The 18,142-nt window shown below is 52.9% G+C and overlaps 1 protein-coding gene across 2 annotated transcripts in view; it reads left to right on the top strand.

Moving 5' to 3' along the window:
* Positions 1–18,142, top strand: part of PLXNA2 (plexin A2) — a 206,089-nt gene that overhangs the window by 117,273 nt on the left and 70,674 nt on the right. For both annotated transcript variants that reach the window (XM_025429788.3, XM_049112062.1), the window contains exon 5: positions 15,516–15,616. In XM_025429788.3, the coding sequence (XP_025285573.1) occupies positions 15,516–15,616 (101 nt within the window). The remainder of the gene's footprint in view (positions 1–15,515; positions 15,617–18,142) is intronic.

The raw sequence follows: 18,142 nt of genomic DNA, 5'->3' as shown, positions 1-18,142 counted from the left end.
CGTGGGCCTTTGGACACCCCTCTGCTGAGCTTCTCTGGCTGCACATCCCATAAGTTGGGCATTGTTTCCTGCCTTCTGCTCTCAGGCCTGATTTTCCAGCTCTTCCTTCCACATAGAACCCACCTCCACGGGTTTCTTCTCTTGGACAGGTCATCAGAGGTGTCCAGGCCACTGTCCTTCTGAGGTGTCCACAGCTGGATCTGGTCCAAGGAAGCACTTGCACACCCTTGGCCTGCCATGGGGGAGGAGTGCTCAGTGACTCCCCAGGGTCCTGCCTTCACTCTGCTTCCTAAGAGCTTCTCAGCAGCTGAGTCTCTGGATTTCTTGCCTACTGGATTTCCCCATCCACTCTCTCCCCTATAGTCCAGGGCATGTGTCTCCAGCTTTCCAAGTGGGCCTATTAAGGGGTGGCTAGGTCACAGCATTCCGAGGGCTTCCTCCAAACATCTTACAAAATGTCCTCCTTTTTATTCCTCAGTCCTTGTATTTCTTTGATCTCAGGACAGGGACCTAAGATGAAGGGCAGAAAAATCTTGAAAATCTACTCTGAAAGATTTGTGTGACAGCCTGCCGTCTTAGCATGCGGCATTCGTTATAACTTGGTGTTTCGCCAGCTGGATGCTTTAATTTTGATATTTGATCATATTTACAAAAATGGAAACTGAGGCTCAGAGAGGTTAAGTGGTTCACCCAGCACAGCTGAGTACAGGGCGATGCTGAGCCAAGTTCTTCTAACTCAGTCATGTCCTTTCCATGACACGACACACTGGGTTATAAACTAAAAGTCTATTTAAAAAGAAAAAAAAAAAAGAAAACCACAGACACACAAAAAAAAACCCCTTCACATCACCTAATGGATCCCAGCAAAATGCCAGGGGCGTCAGCCACACCTAGAGAACCTTCACATAGTTCTTAGTACATTTACTTAAGAAGCTTAAAATAAAACCTGGATCACTGGGCAAGTGTGATTAGCTTCTCAGCAGGTATTTATAGACCTATTTTGTGTAAGAAAGTGAAGTTGGAGCATACAGGGATATCTCATACCAAGAAGTAAAAAGCAGAGCCCCGTGAGTAACCTAAAAAAGATAGAGTCCTAAGAAGAGTTTACAAAGTGCATTAGAGTCCTGCCAGCTGGACAGGTAGTCAGATTCTAAATTTAGCAGGAGACGTCATAGAGGTTGATCAAAGAAGGCTGCGTGGAAGAGGAGCAGCCCAGGGGTTTGCACATGAGCAGGAGACGGGAGGCCATTCTGATTAGCAGGAATGTGTGAGCAAAGGGGGCCGTCCAGAGCACCAGAGGCCACTGTGCCCAGAGTGGGGGTTGACACCGGCAGAAGGAGTCTAGAGTGGACATGTCAGCCTGGTTGGTGGGGGGAACAGAAGTCAAAAGCCTCAACTATCAGGGTGGGGTGGGGGTAGTGCATTTGGACTATAAACATTATCCAACATGCCATGTTTCTCATCGTTTTTGAAAAAAAATTTTTTTTGTTATTATTTGTTTTTTTTTAGCTGAGGGCATCATTTTAAAACCATTGCCTTTTGGAAGCCTTCCGTGATTTTCCCTTTGCTCCTGTAGCTGTGCTACATCTCAGTCATGGCGCTAATATTTCATTATAATTTGGGGGGCTTATCTGTTTTCCTGTCCACACTCGGAGTACCTGGAGATTAGAGCCTCGTCTGCTCAGCCTTTGAACTTCATGCCCATGCAGCATACGTAGCATGTGCGTAGTACGTACCTGTGAATAACAGGTAACCCCTGTAAGCCAGGCACCAGCCTACCGGTTTCCTAACCCGTGCCACCCTTTGTGCCTGAGACAATTAGGTGTAGATGTTTGGAGCACGAGCTCTGCAGCCCGTCTGACTGGGCTCGAATCCCAGCGCTGCAACTTGCCGGCTGTGTGACCGGAAATGAATTTACTGAGACTCCCTGCGCCTCTGTTTCTCGCTCATCTGCAGACAGCGAGTCTTATATAAATAATGCCGTTATTATCTCCACGTCACGAGTCAACCACTGAGGCTTACCTGAAGAAGGTGCCCGAGGTCACACAGCTCATCAGCGAAGGGGCTGGGATGCAGACCTGGGCGGTCTGACCCTAAGACCTGGGCCCTCAGCCTCTCTGAAGGAAAGGAGAAATGAGGGTGTGTAGGACACGTCTGCTGTGTGGAGAATAGAAGGGAGATCCACGGGGCCTGCAGCCGGGGCAGGTGTGGGGCGGGGGGCAGCAGGGATGCTGTGACAGGGACAGGTGGGCGACACGTGGGGAAAGAAGAAACGCAGCATGTCTCCTTCTCCTCCTTTCTGCTCTGTTTCCACCACCCTGGCCTTTCACGATGTCGCCTCAGGTCACCTGTCCTGCCGGTTCCCTGGCTCTAACACTGCTCATTCCTGGAATCCTCTCTGCACCTCCTCTTGCGCAGTCTTTGCTCATGCTCTTCTCTCCTCGGGGGCTGTTCCTTCCTCCATCCCCCCCTCTCGAAATCTCACTGAGTTTCCAAGGCCTACCGCAAAGGGTGACGCGTTCCTGGTCCGTCCAGCTCAAGGTGATCGCTCTCGGCTAGGAGCCTGTCCAATGACACTTGGACTTACTAGTTTGCCCACCAGAGGCACCACGGGACCATGACTAACTTGTAATCATAACTCCATAGTAGGAGACTTGATACCTACTGTTGGGTGGTATCAAGACTTGGGTCTGTTGGGTGTATGAAGAGATAAAGGAATGATTCATACCTGGATGGACTAATGAATAAGTGAATGAGTCAACAAGCCAATGAACAAAATAAACACCAATTGTAAAAGTCAAGTTATAAAGCACCAAGTTCTTAACAACCGTAGGCCGGCCCCCTCGTGCGTGTAGATCCCTAAGGCCGGGTCAGTCAACCCCTACTGACTCACCCTTGGGTGTAGTCACTGCTGCCCCAGTGGGAATGGTCTTTATCCAACTGACCGGTCTATGCAGATTCCCTGAGCAGCCCAACGGCTGAGGATCCGGCAAAGCACGGGAGCCTTGCTGCCTCCCCGTCACCACCCTGCCGGCATTGCCTGAATGAACAGTTGAGCTCTATACAGAGAGGAGATTTATAAAATTTAATGTAAGTGCAGGGGATTCTCTTTTTTTATCTTGCTTAGGCAGATATTTAACATGTACTGTCATCCAGCATCTCTCTGCCTCTGCCTCTCCACCCCTACACACACGCACACGGACACACCCGCGCACACACACTCATCCACTCACCTACTAATTTGTCCTAGGAAGCCGTGAGTGACAAAGAACTGCTCTGTCCTTCCCAAGGGAGCCAGCCACTTGGCATCTGACGAAAAAATCAGAGAGAATATTTTCAGATCTCATGTGTCAGGGAAGACAGGATGGCCAAGTCTCAGATGGTTAGAGAGAAGAATGGACAGATGGCTGAGAAGATGCCCTCCATGAGGTGCACTGGAAACCCAAATTTGGTTTTACAACACAAGACTCTGATGGCTTCTCGTCTGCTCAGACCTATCCAACACCTTAGGTGGAGAGATGGCCGCCTGTCTCGGATCCTGTGCCTGTGCATAGAGCTAAGCTGGCTCTGACCTTTCCTATGTGCGTGGCTGTCGTGGGGTGGCCTCAAGAAGGGCTTCTGCAGTTGGGCTTGGCCAAATCTTACGCTTTTCAGTAGGGTTGCTCTCTCTAGGTCAAGGTGACCTGGGAACGTCAACGTGGACGTCCCTTCATAACCCCAGAAGCAGATTCTGGGGAAGATACCAAGAATGGGAAATTAGTACACAAGGAGCCCCTGAGAACCTGCAAGCTTGTGTTTGTAAGCAGAAGTGCCAGCTTCAGAGCCAGAGGTGCAGTTGGGCATCAGGAGACAGAAACTGGAGCTTGGCTGGGAGGCAGTGCCAGGACCTCTGCCAAAAGGAGCTCATTCTTATGATCCCCTTAAGGAGCAGTGATGTCCTAATGGCCCCACTGTCCCTCTTATAGAAGGATTCCCTGAGTCTCCATCTCAAAACACGCTAAAGTCAGGCCCCACCTTCTTACCCAGACAAGAGCAAAAGTGTTCTTACTCCATATCCTGACCAGCCTCTTCTCGGGCCCTGATGATTCCCACCCCAAGGCTCACCTTCCCAACGTTATGTGCCATGGATGCTTCAAAGGGAATTTGGGATTAACTGGTGCTCCAGACCCTCTCCTCTTGCTCTGCTGGTAACTGGAAGGCAGGGAGAGCAGAAGTTGAGGGGATGGGGCCCTGGGACCATAGTCTAGAAGCTAGATGCCCAGCTCTTAGAGAAAATCAGTCTCCGTGTGGTAAGGTTATACTCGGGCTCCGTGCATCCTGGGGCCTCAGTGGAACCACCTGAACAAGCACGAGTGTGGAATGAACAGGAATGGATGGATAAAGAGTCATTCCTGCCATGTTTCTCCATCCCCCTGCCCTCATCACTCCCCGCCGCCCCGGGGTAAAGGAGCTGACGTTGACCCTATCGGGAAGGCTGTGGGATCTGGCTGATTCTAGGCATCTGGATCCCAGGTGGGAGATCTGTGCTAGTTACGTCTTAGGCCCAGTTTCTCAAACCCTCTCCTCTCCGATTTCCTATCCCACCTGCTTCTCCTAACTGAATAAACCCACAGTTGTCATGGAGACAACGTAGTATCGGCATCTCTGCTTCTTTGTAGATCCTTCCAAAAAAACAAAACTAGAAAGGGCCCTATTTCTCCCTCCCCTGTATTGCTGGCTCTGAGCCTAAGAAAATACGGGGTGGCATTTGGAATGTCTACTCTGCCCGTTTGGTTTCCTACCCTCGTTATGCTTTTCCTTTGCCCACGTTTTACATGAATCCTTAGAAGACTCAGCTTGATTTGACTTCTTCCCGAAGAGGATCTTAGGTTTTAGTGCACGTCGGCCTCAGGTAGGATTAAGTCATTACTAAGGACAATAGTCGGAGTGGCTGTACTGCTCTTTATGCAAAGGGCAGGCGTAATTCTCCCCATTTGACACATGGGCAGTCCCAGCCCAAAGAGGCTAGGTGGCCTGCTCAAGGTCACTCGACACAGGAGCGCAGAGCCCGGGTGAGGGCCCTTTGCAGCTTTCCCTTGCAAACACTGCCACCTTCAGTGGGGTCTGCAGATAGAGACCGAGCGTGATAACTACCACTATTGAGCACCAACTGTGTGCACGGCTCTTGATGTGCAGGTGAGACCAAAGCCCTCAAACAGCCTTGTGAAGTCGGTATCATTATCGTCCCCACTTTACAGAGGAGGAAATTGAGGTGTGGGGGGAGCTGACAACTTAACGTCACATGGGGGTAAGCATAGGAACTAGCTCTGAAACTTGAGGACTGTCCCCTTCACTGTCCACCTTCTCCATCAGTGCAAAATATGGCCTCTCCCTGAAAAAGGAAAAAAAAAAGGGTCCAGGAGAGGTCATTGCTCCAGTGCTCCTCAAAAGGACAAATTTCACCGGTCGGGGCCAGAAGTTTCTTTTTGCCACCGCCCTATCCCCTTTGACTCCTGTATATCCCTCTGCTGGGTTTTATGAATGAGGAGAAAACTGTCATTGAAAAGTTCAACCAACTTTGGATTCCACTCTCTGAGTGATAGATAGCTTTAATTACTCCGAATTACTCAGCCTCTCCACTCTTCTCCCCCAAGTCATTAAAAATAGATTTTCTCTTTGAACTCCACTCCGCCCTGAGGTCTCCAGATAGTCAGGAGTTCTTAGGAGACAGCCCCAGGGTCAGCTTCTGGTCAGAAGGTTGCATGTTGCTTTAGTTGCAATCATAGCCTCCAGAAACTCCAGCTGGTTTTCTGGGGGTTGGTGCCTCCCTTTTTCTTAAGGATATCGATCATGTGACTTTTCACAGCTGAGAGGACAGGCAGGAGGCTGGGCTGGTGTTTACTTTATGAGGATTTAAGGAGGTCTCACACTTGGCTATTGACTTTTGAAGAAGGCATCTAACACTGGGAACAAACCATCGTGAGTTCTTCCCATTAATTACTGGGAGGTGGATTCGTAGGAACGGCCAAAGCTGAAAATGGGAGCTCAGAGGTGCTCTGCTCGCTGATGAACAGGTGCTGTGGTGTCCATTAGAGGTAGGAAGCCGGGGCCCTGATGAGGGGAACCGGCTTGCCCTGAACCACACAGCTCACTCCTGGCCAGACCAGGGCAGAGAGCACCTTCCACCTCTGGGCTCGAGGCCTCCGTGACATTCCCAGGAGGCTCAGGATGGAAAATGTGCAATCTGCTCAGAGCCTGTCCTGTTATTGTCCTGGTCCTGGCCAACTTCAAAAAAGAACCCTTCCGCTGTCACCGGCCTCTCTTCCCCTTGGCCCTCTGACATCACCACATTTGTGGCATCTCGCTCCACATTCACCATCGGAATCGTTGCTAGCAAACTGGAGGGTACAAGGAGCTAAGAGGTGTGCAGTTGGTCAAGTAGGGGAACGTACAGATCCTCCCAGACTTAGGATGGGGTTACATCCCCCCAAACCCATGGTAAGTTGACCTGCATTCCGTACACCTAGCCTACCGAACACCGTAGTTCAGCAAGCCACCCTAACGCGTGCTCAGAATACTCGCACTGGCCGACAGTTGGGCCAAATCACCCAACACAAAGCCTAGTTTATAATCGAGTGTTGCATCTCTCATGTAGCGGATTGGATACTGTACTGAAAGTGAAAAACCAGCCTGGTTATATGGGCACGGAATGGTTTCCAGTGTGCCGGTTGTTTACCCTTTGGGATCCCGTGGCTGACGGGGCGCAGTGCTCACCGTCACCGCCCAGCAGTGGGAGACAGCGCCGTACCACACATTGCTGCTAGCCGGGGAAAAGACCCAAATTCAGAATTCAAAATCGGTTTCTGCTGAACGCATATGGCTTTCACACCATCTTAAAGTCAAAAGATCTTACGTCGAGCCATCGTAAGTCTGTGATCGTGGTGTCCAAGGACATGCCGAGGCACTGCAGCTGGCACCTGATTTCTAGGAGAAAGAAAGGTGGCCCCGACAGCCAGCGCTTGGGGCAGCCTCAAGAGAGGGGGTCTTCACTCTCCAGGGTGACCTGTCTCCACTGACCTTCTGCCGACCCCACCCCCCCACTCCCAGCCTGGGAGTCAGACAAACCTGGATTTCAGTTCTGAGTCTGCCACCTGCAAGACATGTGACCTTGGGTGGGTTATTTAACCTGAGACTCTTTCCTAATGAGTAAAGTGAAGCTACGATTACCTTGCCTGCAAAGTTGGCATAGGATTAAATGAGATAATACACACCAAGTACCTGGCATGCAGTAGGTTCTGGCTAAATGAAAGCTAGCACTATTATTATTATTCCTGCTGCTTCGCTCCGTTCCACAAGCTCCACCAACTGCCAGCTCAGAGCCAGGCGGTGCCAGCCAGGAGCCTGCCAGCCATCAGCAGGAGGCCTCAGGCCCTATCACCTCCTCACGCCTCATCCTTGGGGAGCAGACCTCAGGAGGGGCTTTCGTTGCTGCCCCAGACCTCTGCCCCGACCCATCCCCAGCATGGAGGTTTAGGTGAGGATGCGGCTTCAGGCATCCAATAGACAATTAGCTCTTTGCCTGAAAGGACAGCAGAGAGGAGCTGTCTTTTCCCACAGAAATTTGCCGAGCCGTAGAAGATATAGGACGAGGCATGTCAGGGGCTGGTGCAGCCCGCCCTGTCCTTGGAGGGTCCGCTGTGGCTTGGGCTGGGCCCTGGCTTAGGCCTCTCCGACCAGCTGCCCACACCTGTCTCCCTGTGAGGGCTCTGAACCCTGGCCCCATCGGGTGTGAAGGGAAGGACAGGGCCCCAAGCACTCAGGCCTCTCGAGGGTGTTGTACCCATTGCCCCAGGCCGATGGGATTTGGGGAAAGCCTGTGAAGAGAGAGACTGCGCCCACCCACGAATCCCCCAGTGAACAATTAGTGGGTGCCAGCAAGCTACATAGAAGTGTGGGGATGGAGAAGCAAATTACCCATCCTCAGTTCCTTCCTGCCTCCCGAGCCTGGCACTGTCTGGGTTCACCTCAAACCTTGTCTATTCAAACTGTCGCCTGAACCTCCGCATCCTCAGGAAGGTCCCAGCATGGGCAATGGAGAGCTCTCCTCCCACTGGCCACCTTGCCACACTACGAGATGGAGCCAGGGCTAAGCCAGCCCTGAGGGGGCCTCTGTTTCCTAGTGGATCACATGGAAATCCTAACACACAACAACGCCCGACCAGTCTTCCTCCCTGGGGGGTTGCATGGATCAAAGGAGATAACAGTGTGGGAAAGCACCTGGAAAAGCTAAAACCCTCCCCTGGAACTGCGGTGACGGTGCCACGGACCTCAGTCCACCAGCCAGGCCTGGCCGGGGCCCTTTTCCGTCTGCCCTCAGCCCTGGACACACCAGAGCATTGGCAGCTTTGCTGGAAAAGTGGTCTGACCTGGGGAGAAAAGGAGAAAGGGGGTCTGAGACCTTCGTGCCTGGAAGGGGAGAGAGGGCCAGCTGGTGGGACCCCCGAAAGAAGGTAGCAAGGAAAGGAGCAAGCTCGGGGAGACAGTTGGGCGTCAGCTGCTGTGCGCCTCGCCCCGGGCCCTGGGGACCAGGAGGCTGTCGGTCAGGCCAACTGCATGCTCCGGCCAGGCTGTGCATGCCACCTCCCATCCTTACCACCTGGCTCCTGGCCACTGAGAAGGCCTCTGTCTCCTTCCTTGTGTCAGGAGGCAGGGGACACGTGTGGGGACAGGTGTACCATCTGGCAGGAGGAGGGGGGCACGGATTCCAGGGAAGCAGGGGATTAAATGCTCACTCTCTGAGGGGCCCCAACAGCCTGGAGAACAGCTTTTCCTTCTTTTCCCCCGCTCTCTGTGTGTCTCTCTCTTGCTTGGCTGCAGAGGAATCCTATAGGCCTCCTGAACCCTGAGCGCTAGGCCCCCCGAGGCCTTCTGTCCTTTGAGCCGTGACTGTCTCTTGCTTATACCTCTATTGTGCCGTCTAGCCCATTGTGTTGAGATGATCTGTTTCCTTGGTTTTATCCTCCAAGAAACCAAGAACTCTAGGAAGGCAGAGCATTTGGCCCCAGTGCCCAACGGAGAGCTTAGCACAGTATCAATGCGCAGTAAACGTTGAAGGATGCAGGGGACCCCGGACACAATCCGTGTGTGTTGTGCTGCTTCAACTCGTCTGTTGGTCCCGGAGACGCATCGGGGTTCTCAGGACCATGTAGTTCCTTTCAGGTGTCCACACAGGGAGGCAGAGACATGGCAATGGGTTCTCTGTCCCCAAGCTCACTTGGCAAAGGGCTCTGGCCCCTATGTCTGTGGTTAGACAACTCTGAAGAGCGGCGATGTGTTTGTACCTGAGGAACTCACTGTCCAGGGCCTCAGAGGCCTTCCTGGCCTCGCCCTGGGTGCCCCAGCCATCTGCCACGTTCTTCAAGATCTTGAGGAATGAGGCTGGTTCCAGCCATTCCCTCAGTGACTTGTCCCCGCCACTGACTATAATCTGGTACCATGTGCCTGGGCGTGCAGGGCCTCACACCGTGAAGAGAAGACGGGGCGTGGGGCGATTCACCCTAAACTCTGCACATCCCCACTGGGCCCTTCCCACAGAGAGCTCCAGCCCTGCTGAATCGGGCCACGGAAGACACTAGAGACGCAGGACCCCGAGGCCAGAGGAGCCGAGAACACAGTATGAGTCACCTTTAATTAAGAGTATTTCTTAAGTAAATGACTTAATAGGACAGTTATATTCATTAGAGGTATAATTACAGGACTTAGGATCAAGCAGAAAAGAATGCGGAGCGTGAGGGTGGAATCTGTCCGGAGCGGCTCCCTGGTCCCGGGGGTCAGGAGCAGGGCGTCCTCCACTGTACGCTTCTCATGGCTCCACTCCTGTCCCAGCCCAGCCACCCTTGGGTCCCAGCACCCAGCCCAGGGGGTGGGGGAGCCTCAGGCATAATTAAAATGCAATCCTAATAAACAAACACTCATTAGGGCGTCACAGAGTGTGCCATTAAACTCTGAGTCAGCCCTGACAGGGCCGCCTGACTCCGTGGACGCTCGGCTAGAGGAAGCTCGCTCTGCCGTCCCCGGCCTGTCCTGCCCCACCCGCCGGGTCCTGGAGCACACGCCCGCCTGTCACCTGGGCTTGGGATCCAAACTGGCTTCCTTTAGGGCCTCCAGAGACTCAGAGTTTTCAGGGCCAGTTTCTCGCCGGGCACAGAGCTGTCCCCGGAGGCCCCCACTCTTCCCCCGCATCAGTCTCATTCCTTCCATAGACCGAGGCAGAGTTTTATTCCAGTTCTTCAAGGTTGGGGACCTAACATTTAAAACATGGCTCCCAAGGAATGGGGTTACCTGTACCAGTGGCTCTCCATCGTTAGGTCCTAAGCATCAGCTGGAGAGTGCATTAGAACTGCTCAGGCCCCATTCTGGAGTTTCTGACTCTGTGGGCTCTGGACTTTCTCGTCTCATAAGCTCACAGGCAATGCCAACAGTGCCAGGTCCAGGGCCTTCCAGGGCCTTCCAGGGCCTTCCAGGACCATGCATGGAGAGCCATCGCTCCTCGAGAGCTCCAGGGCCACCTCTTTCTGCAGGAAGCTCTTCTGGCCAAGCAGTGGCAGTCGGAAGAGCCCAGACCCCAGTTCTGTGGCCTGTCGGTCCTTCCCAGCCCCAGCCCAGCCAAACCTGCCTCTCTAGATTTATACCCACCGCTCCCTTGCTCTCACGTAAGGTTTGCTTAAGAAACTCTTGCCTTGGGGGATCCCTGGGTGGCTCAGCGGTTTAGCGCCTGCCTTTGGCCCAGGGCGCAATCCTGGAGACCTGGGATCGAGTCCCACATCGGGCTCCCTGCATGGAGCCTGCTTCTCCCTCTGCCTGTGTCTCTGTCTCTCTCTGTCTCTCTCTCTCTCTATGTCTATAAATAAATAAATAAATAAATAAACTCTTGCCTTCCCATTTGCGCAGTGGCTCTTTCCCCTTGCAACGCTGTCCATCTGTGTCTATATCGTTCACCCTTCAAGACCCAGACACATGCCTTGTTTCTCACAAAAACCTGCTTGGGACTCCCATCTAGAGCAGCACCGGCCCAGAGAAATAAAGCACACGCCGTACATGCAGGCCCTGTGTATAACTTTAACTTTTCTGGCACCTGGATTTTTTTACAGTTAAGAGCAAAGAAGTGAAATGCATCATAGATATTATTTAACCCGGCATCTGAGAATTTTCCTTTTTAACATGTGTCGATAAAAAATATTCATTGTGATGTATTTTTTTTCCCTCATACGAAATCTTCAAAACTCAGGGCGCTTGTGTCCTTAGAGCCCGTCTCAACTTGAACCAGCCACGTTTCAGATGCTTGTGAGCACGTGAGCTAGTGGCTCTCACGTGGGACGCTGCAGGCTTAGTAAAAGTATTTCCTCTTTGCTCTGAATTCCCTCAGCTGTCTTGCTGTGCCTCTCGCAGAGTGTTCATCACTCGCTTGTCTTTTTATTGCCAGTCTGTTTGCAACGTGAAGTTGATGGCTGTATTTTAATGCTGCAGTTGTCTTCAACCTCACTCCCCTGAAGTGCCCAACACTGGCCTGTATGTGGGATGTGATCGATGAATACTGGTTGATGAATGAACATAGAAACACAAGAATTATCGGAAAGACAGAGAACCCACGGAACCATCTGGCTTTGAGGGTCTCCTCCCAGTCCCCGTGACATTTCTTGCCTCTGGTTTGTGCGTGGCTAGTAGATCTTGGAGGAGAGAATCGTTCAAGTTTTAGAACCGTGCCCCCCCCCGCCCCAGAAGTTTCCTGTTTCACTTTGCTCTTCAACTCCATGCATTAAAAAAAAGAGAGAGAGAGAGAGAGAAATTCCCACCAGGAGGGCCCAGGAAACAGGAAAAATAGTTGTGCTATTGGTTTCATGTTTGGAGAAGAACAGGGTTCTCACTATCTCCGTGGCACTTGGCGTGAAAGTGGGCTTTGTTGCCGGAGACACTGCCCCCATTCAGGGCCGCCTTTCCCAGCTGCTGAGAGCCGGGCTGTGTTTTGACAGACGGGCCGAATGCAATGCAGACAGTTGTTTTAATTTCCAGCCAGATGCAGACATCACTCACACGGAGCCCGAAACCCAAGAAAGGAAGGCTGGGCCCTGGGCTGTGGTGCTCAGGCCTCAGAGGGTGGGTTTGAAGGGGGGCGGGCGGAAGCCCCCCACCCCGGGGCAGTGGGGTCACAGAGATCCTGGCAGGCTGAGAGTTCCAGGCCCAGGAGAGGCACACTTTCAGAAAGGTGCTCCTTGTAGGAATCAAAGGCCATGAGTCAGAGGTCAAGGGTTGCTTCTTAAAGCAATGTGATGAGGCCAGTAGCTGGTGGCAATGGCTGGATGGTCTCTTTCATTTATTTATTTATTTTAAAGATTGATTGATTGATTGGTTGATTGATTGGATAGAGAGAGAGAGAGCACATGCAAGAGCCAGAGTGGGTGGAGCAGAGGGACAGGGAGAGGGAGCATCTTAAGCAGGCTTCACGCCCAGCACGGAGCCCTATGTGAGGCTCCATCTCAGGACCCTGAAGTCATGACCTGGACCAAAATCAAGAGTCAGACGCTTAACCAACGGAGCCACTCTGGTGCCCCTATATGGTCTCTTTCAACTGTACCAAGTCATTCAGGACAAAAATTGTGAACAGTCTCAGGGAGGAGTTAGGTAAACTGGGAAGTAGAATCGCAAAGGCCAGAATGTGAAGGACAAGTACAGCCTCCCTCTGAGGGCAGAAATCCCTCTGCCAGCCTTCCACATACCTGTCACCTTGACTCTGCTTATGCATCCCCGTGATGGGAGTTCCTTGCAGAAGCGAGTGCTACTGGACAACCTAGACCTTCCCAGGTTGGGCTTTCCTGAAACTTGGCGCCCATGAGTCCTGCTGTGGCCGTACTGCTTCCCTTCAAACGTTGGAAAACCAGGATGCCTGGGTGGCTCAGCGATTGAGTGTCTGCCTTCAGTTCAGGGCGTGATTCTGGGGTCCTGGGATCGAGTCCCACATCGGGCTCCTTGCAGGGAGCCTGCTTCTCCCTCTGCCTGTGTCTCTGCCTCTCTCTGTGTCTCTCATAAATAAATAAAATCTTTAAAAAAATAATAAACGTTGGAAAATCACCTCAAGACTCATCTTCTCAGACCTCAGTAAACATCCTAGATCCCTCAGCTGGACCTCAGCTGTTGCATCTGGATCCCGCCCCATCCTGACCACTCTTCCAGAAAGGACCTCTGGTTGAACGACACCACTCCTGGAGCAGAGACCCGAGCTGGGCACTCCCCACTGTGGGCTGGCCTCTCTCCACCCTCATACCCTATTTATGCAGCTCATGAGCAAATTAGCCCCTTGGCTAATATCTCATCCTGTCGGGCCATACTGGACATGGCTTCAACTCACATCCTCAGGTCTAGTATGTGGGCGCTACTTCAGACTAACCTCCACTGATATACCAACTTCTTAAACTGAATTGCAAGATTTTGCTATTATCCTGCTTGCATTTCATGTTTTTGTTATTAGAAGGTTAGGACTGTTTAAAGCTGATCATGGGGCAGCCCGGGTGGCTCAGCGGTTTAGCATCGCCTTCAGCCCAGGGCGTGATCCTGGAGACCCGGGATCGAGTCCCACGTCGGGCTCCCTGCATGGAGCCTGCTTCTCCCTCTGCCTGTGTCTCTGCCTCTCTCTCTCTCTCTCTCTGTCTCTCATGAATAAATAAACAAAATATTTAAAAAAAAAAAAAAGCTGATCATGGCCGCTCCCTTACTGGAGAGCTTTGTAATATGAATATTAGGTGTTAGGATATGGTAAGGAGGAGCACCCAACAGAAAAAGGAAGCCTCCTGAGGCTGGTGCACATGACCTTTCTTGGTCTGGCCCCTGAGTATGTCCCCTGACATCTCACGATGCCCCGGCCAGGCCACACCCTTGCGTTACGCTGAACTTGTCCATGATACTCCTGCTCGTGACATCGGTCAGCATGCAGCGCCCTTACGGGTCTCTGCCCGGCCCGCTCCTGCCCTCGCTGACTCACACTTACCCCAGTAGCCCCTGCCCCCTACAAGTTGGGGGGCCCCTCCTGGAAGGGTCCCTCCTGGAAGTCACACCCGTCCCATGCGAGGAGCTCTGGCTTTGCAGTCACCAACTCCCCCTGGACTCTGAGCTCTGCAGGGCAGGGCTCTGTGTCCTGACGGCTGGTATTTCTGTGTCACATAGCACCGGAGCCTCCTTATGGTGACATCTGATAAACATTTGCTAGAGAAGCGTGTTAAACTTCTCCCAAGCCTCTCAGGAGGATGCTGTGAAAGTGTCTCCAGCAGATCCTTTGTCCATCTGCCAGAGGCCAAACACCATGGGGCTGGCCCCTGGGGGGTGTTTGCACTTGAGTTCACACAACCAGTGGGTGGGGGACCTCTACACCCTGCCAAAGGAGAACCCATCCCCAGCCCGGCAAATGGTTTTGCAGCCCAGCAGCCTCCTGCCCCGACCAGTGGCAGTGCCTGACATAGCAAATGGAAGACTTCAATCTTCTGATCTTCTTACCTGGCCTGAGTACCACACACTGGGCAGGTGGAGGTGTCAGGTCCAGGCAGGCCCACCTCAGGGCCCTGCGGGACCCCACGGGGAATGGACGGGAGCTTGCTGGGGCTGCACGCTTGGGGTAGGGGGCAGGGACTCGATCTGTAAAATCCCACTTTCCCCAGCAGCTCATCTCTGTGGATGTTCCCATTTAGCCAGACTTTTCAAAGGATGGGAGATTTACTAGAAAAATTGAATACAGACATCAGAGAATGGGATAATTGGATCCAGGTGGTATGTTTGGTTGGCTGTAAAGAGACTGTGCCATATGATGAATATTATTTGATAGGAAAAGTTTCTCCTTCTCTCCCTTTTTAAATGTTTTCTGTGCCTGTGAGGGGCAGGATGTCTCAGCCCAAGCCCAGCTGAAAGCCCTTCAGAGACAAGTCGGTGGCACTCAATAGGCTTTCCACAGAGTTTTAACCATTTTCAGCACTTAGCAGGAGCCTGGCCAGCTCTTGCAAGGGCGTGGTGGGCAGAAAGAGACAGGAAGGAGGCACCTGGGTGGCTCAGCGGTTGAGCATCTGCCTTTGGCTCAGGGCATGATCTCAGGGTCCTGGGATCGAGTCCTGCAGTCCCCGCAGGGGGCCTGCTTCTCCCTCTGCCTGAGTCTCTGCCTCTCTCTGTGTGTCTCTCATGAATGAATAAACAAAATCTTTAAAAAAAAAAAAAAAAGAGAGAGACAGACAGACAGGAAGATTGGTTTCTGCCCCTGGTGAAGGCAAGAAGCGCCCTGGGCCTGCCACCCCCAGAAACACATTCCCCTTAGCTGTACCCTCCTTGCACCAGGCAAACAGATGAGAGCATAAGGGTGGCCATTGATCCCCCCTGCCCCCCGCAGTGTCACCTCTTTAGGGGTGGGGACAGTGCAAGTGTGGGTGGGTGTAGGTGAGTCTGAACCCGCATCACCCAGTCGTCACTCCCTGATATAACCACACTCTCTTTCATCTTTCCGCTAGATCACCAGGGTCCCTGTGGAATCCTGCGAACAGTACACGACCTGTGGGGAATGTCTGAGCTCGGGGGACCCTCACTGTGGCTGGTGCGCCCTACACAACATGTAAGTTGGGGATCCTTCGGGAAAAGGGCCCAGAATGCAGATGGCCAGGTGCTTTCCTGGGAGTGTTGATGAGGATGTGACTGTGGTTTCCAGGGAGAGGAATTTCCAGTAATTCTAATCCAGGTTGGAGAACAGGAAGAGAGGCCACACGGGTTGGAGGGTCCTTCTTTTCCAGAGTAATGCCCTTGCCTCTCATCTCACTTCCAAATTCTGCCCTCCAGGCTGCTCTGAAGTCTGCACCTTGTCGACGCTGGGGAGGGTAGCGGTTCCAGAAGAACTCACGGGGGAAGCTGTAGAAGCTCTAGGGTTTCCCCAGAACCTCCTCAGTGCCTCCTGCCGCCGGCGTGCAGAGGGCAGTGTGCTGGGGTCGGGGCCTGGGGGGTCTGGACTCCAGTGAACTGCTGTGTGACCCCGGCTGGTCCACGGAGGACTTTGGGCCTCCATTTCCCCAGTGCTGAATAGGGATGATGCCTGCCTGGCAGGTAAACCGTGAGGATTAAATGAAATAATAAATGTTTTCAAAATAAGGAAGCTCAGAATAGGCTGTACCAATCAAAATAATTATTATGAACTCTGAACCTTTGGGAGGACCCTTCTGGCCTCATTAATTCATGATTTCAAGAAGTCTGCATCTCCCTCTAACTAGCCTCACACCCCTATTCAGATACATCCTGGCCCGTTGAATACCAGCTCAATAGAAATGCAAAATCACACTTAAACTTCCTAATTCGAAGGGCCCCAGAGGGAGAGAAGAGGGTGAAAACCCGAAAGGCAAGAGCTGGCTAGGAGTCCTGTTCCCCAATGGAGTTGGAAGCTCCGTGGCTCCCTGCCAGCCAGCAAAGCATCTCCATGAAATGTGCCGGGTTTGGGGTGGAGGCGGAGGCGGAGGGCCAGAGTTCAGGGTCCTGCACAATAGCTCTTGGCTTCCAGCCTCTGCAGCAGGTGTTGCGAGGGCTATGGAGGGAGGGGGGCAAGCAAGCGCCTCACAGATGCAAAATCCGGACTGGATTTGAGCCCACAAAGAAATCCTGGGTTCCCTGCTTGGGTTCGGAGGTTAAGAGGCTCAAGAAGTTTGGCCAAAAATGCTCTTGCTAGAACCCAGGCGACGGGTCGCCACTTAGGTCAGGCAAGTGGTACAGATGCCAGCGCCCCAGGAACGGCAAAGGTGGCTGACGCTGTGCTTCCCCTCAGTGCGGCCGACCAGCGGGCCAGCTGAATCTCTGTCAAGGGGATTTCTTCCTCCAGGGAAGCTGACAGCTGCCCCCGCTCTGTGCAAAGTGTCCTAGGCTACGTGCCCTCTCATTGTGCAGTGGGCATGCCAGCCACACCGCCCACTCCCTGCGCCCTAGCCTGCCCTCCCGGCTTCTGTGCCAGTGGCTCTTCCTGCAGGTGGCACATGCCACTCCGACATGGGGGATTGCCATTAATTCAACAGCAAGGACAACCGTGTCCCCCAGCTCCTGCTTGAGCCTGCTCATCTGTCTCAGGGGTGGCCCCACACCACCCCTGTCATCTTCTTGTCCGGGTGGCTGTGGCTTCTAGAATGACTGAGCCACATCAGGACAGTCTCCAATCTCCTCCATCCTCGGACCCCCTTCCCCGTGGCAGAGAATCTCTCCCATCTACGGGGCACACCTCTGCTTCCAGCCACCCTGCCTGTCTGCCGAGAACACGCGTAGGTTTCTGTCTCTACTCAGAGCTTTCTCCTCTTGGGTCTTTCTCGTGGTCACCAGCCGTCCCACGGTGCCCTCCCACCTGCCACCAGTGGCCTGCCTCAGGAACGGGAGGGAGCTGGGGGGGGCCCACCTCCAGCTCCCTGGACTCTAATGGAGCCAGAGGCTGAGGGAGATTGTAGGAGAGGCTCTGGGTCCGGGGGGATTTGAAACCTTCCTGTCTCTTCTGCATGCCTTGCTCTTGCAAGTGTGTTATTGTCTCCAAGGCTATTTATCTCTGTTAGGGCTGTTGCCATAAATAGTATGATAAAAAAGAGCCATTTCAGTGAGTCAATGAGATAAAGGCTCCAGTCAAGAGCTCACTTTAGAGCTATCTTAAGGATTCACTTAAACCTCAATAATTCTTTTCTTTGACAGCATTCATATTTAGATCCATTATGTGCCTGGAAAGGAAGAGGGGAGGGCCCTGGTGGGTGGGTGGGGGGGCATGAGGGTGGGGGGAGTTGGGGTGGGAATCACTGCCTGCTTGTGGCATCTTGTGGTTTGTCGGGGGCTATTCGGTCTGGAAAAGCCCCAGCCCTGGAGTGTGCTCCCCTGTGACGTAGGTGGCAACCAGATGCTACACCATGCCCACCTGCCACCCTGGGCTGAGATGAAGCTGTCGGGAGACGAGGCCACACAGCTTGCAGACGCAGGCAGCCCCGGCTGCGACTCCTGGTCTGCCTCTCTGTCTCCAGGCATTATTTCACACTGCAAATATTTATTTAAAATATACCATGTGACAGGTAGATATCTCAATGAATAAAACATGGTCCCTGCCTTCAGAGAGCCATTAGTCCAGCCACAAGATCGC

This window comes from Canis lupus, chromosome 7, assembly GCF_003254725.2.
Source record: "Canis lupus dingo isolate Sandy chromosome 7, ASM325472v2, whole genome shotgun sequence".
Classification (NCBI taxonomy): domain Eukaryota; kingdom Metazoa; phylum Chordata; class Mammalia; order Carnivora; family Canidae; genus Canis; species Canis lupus.
This window is presented reverse-complemented; position numbering and strand designations above follow the sequence as displayed.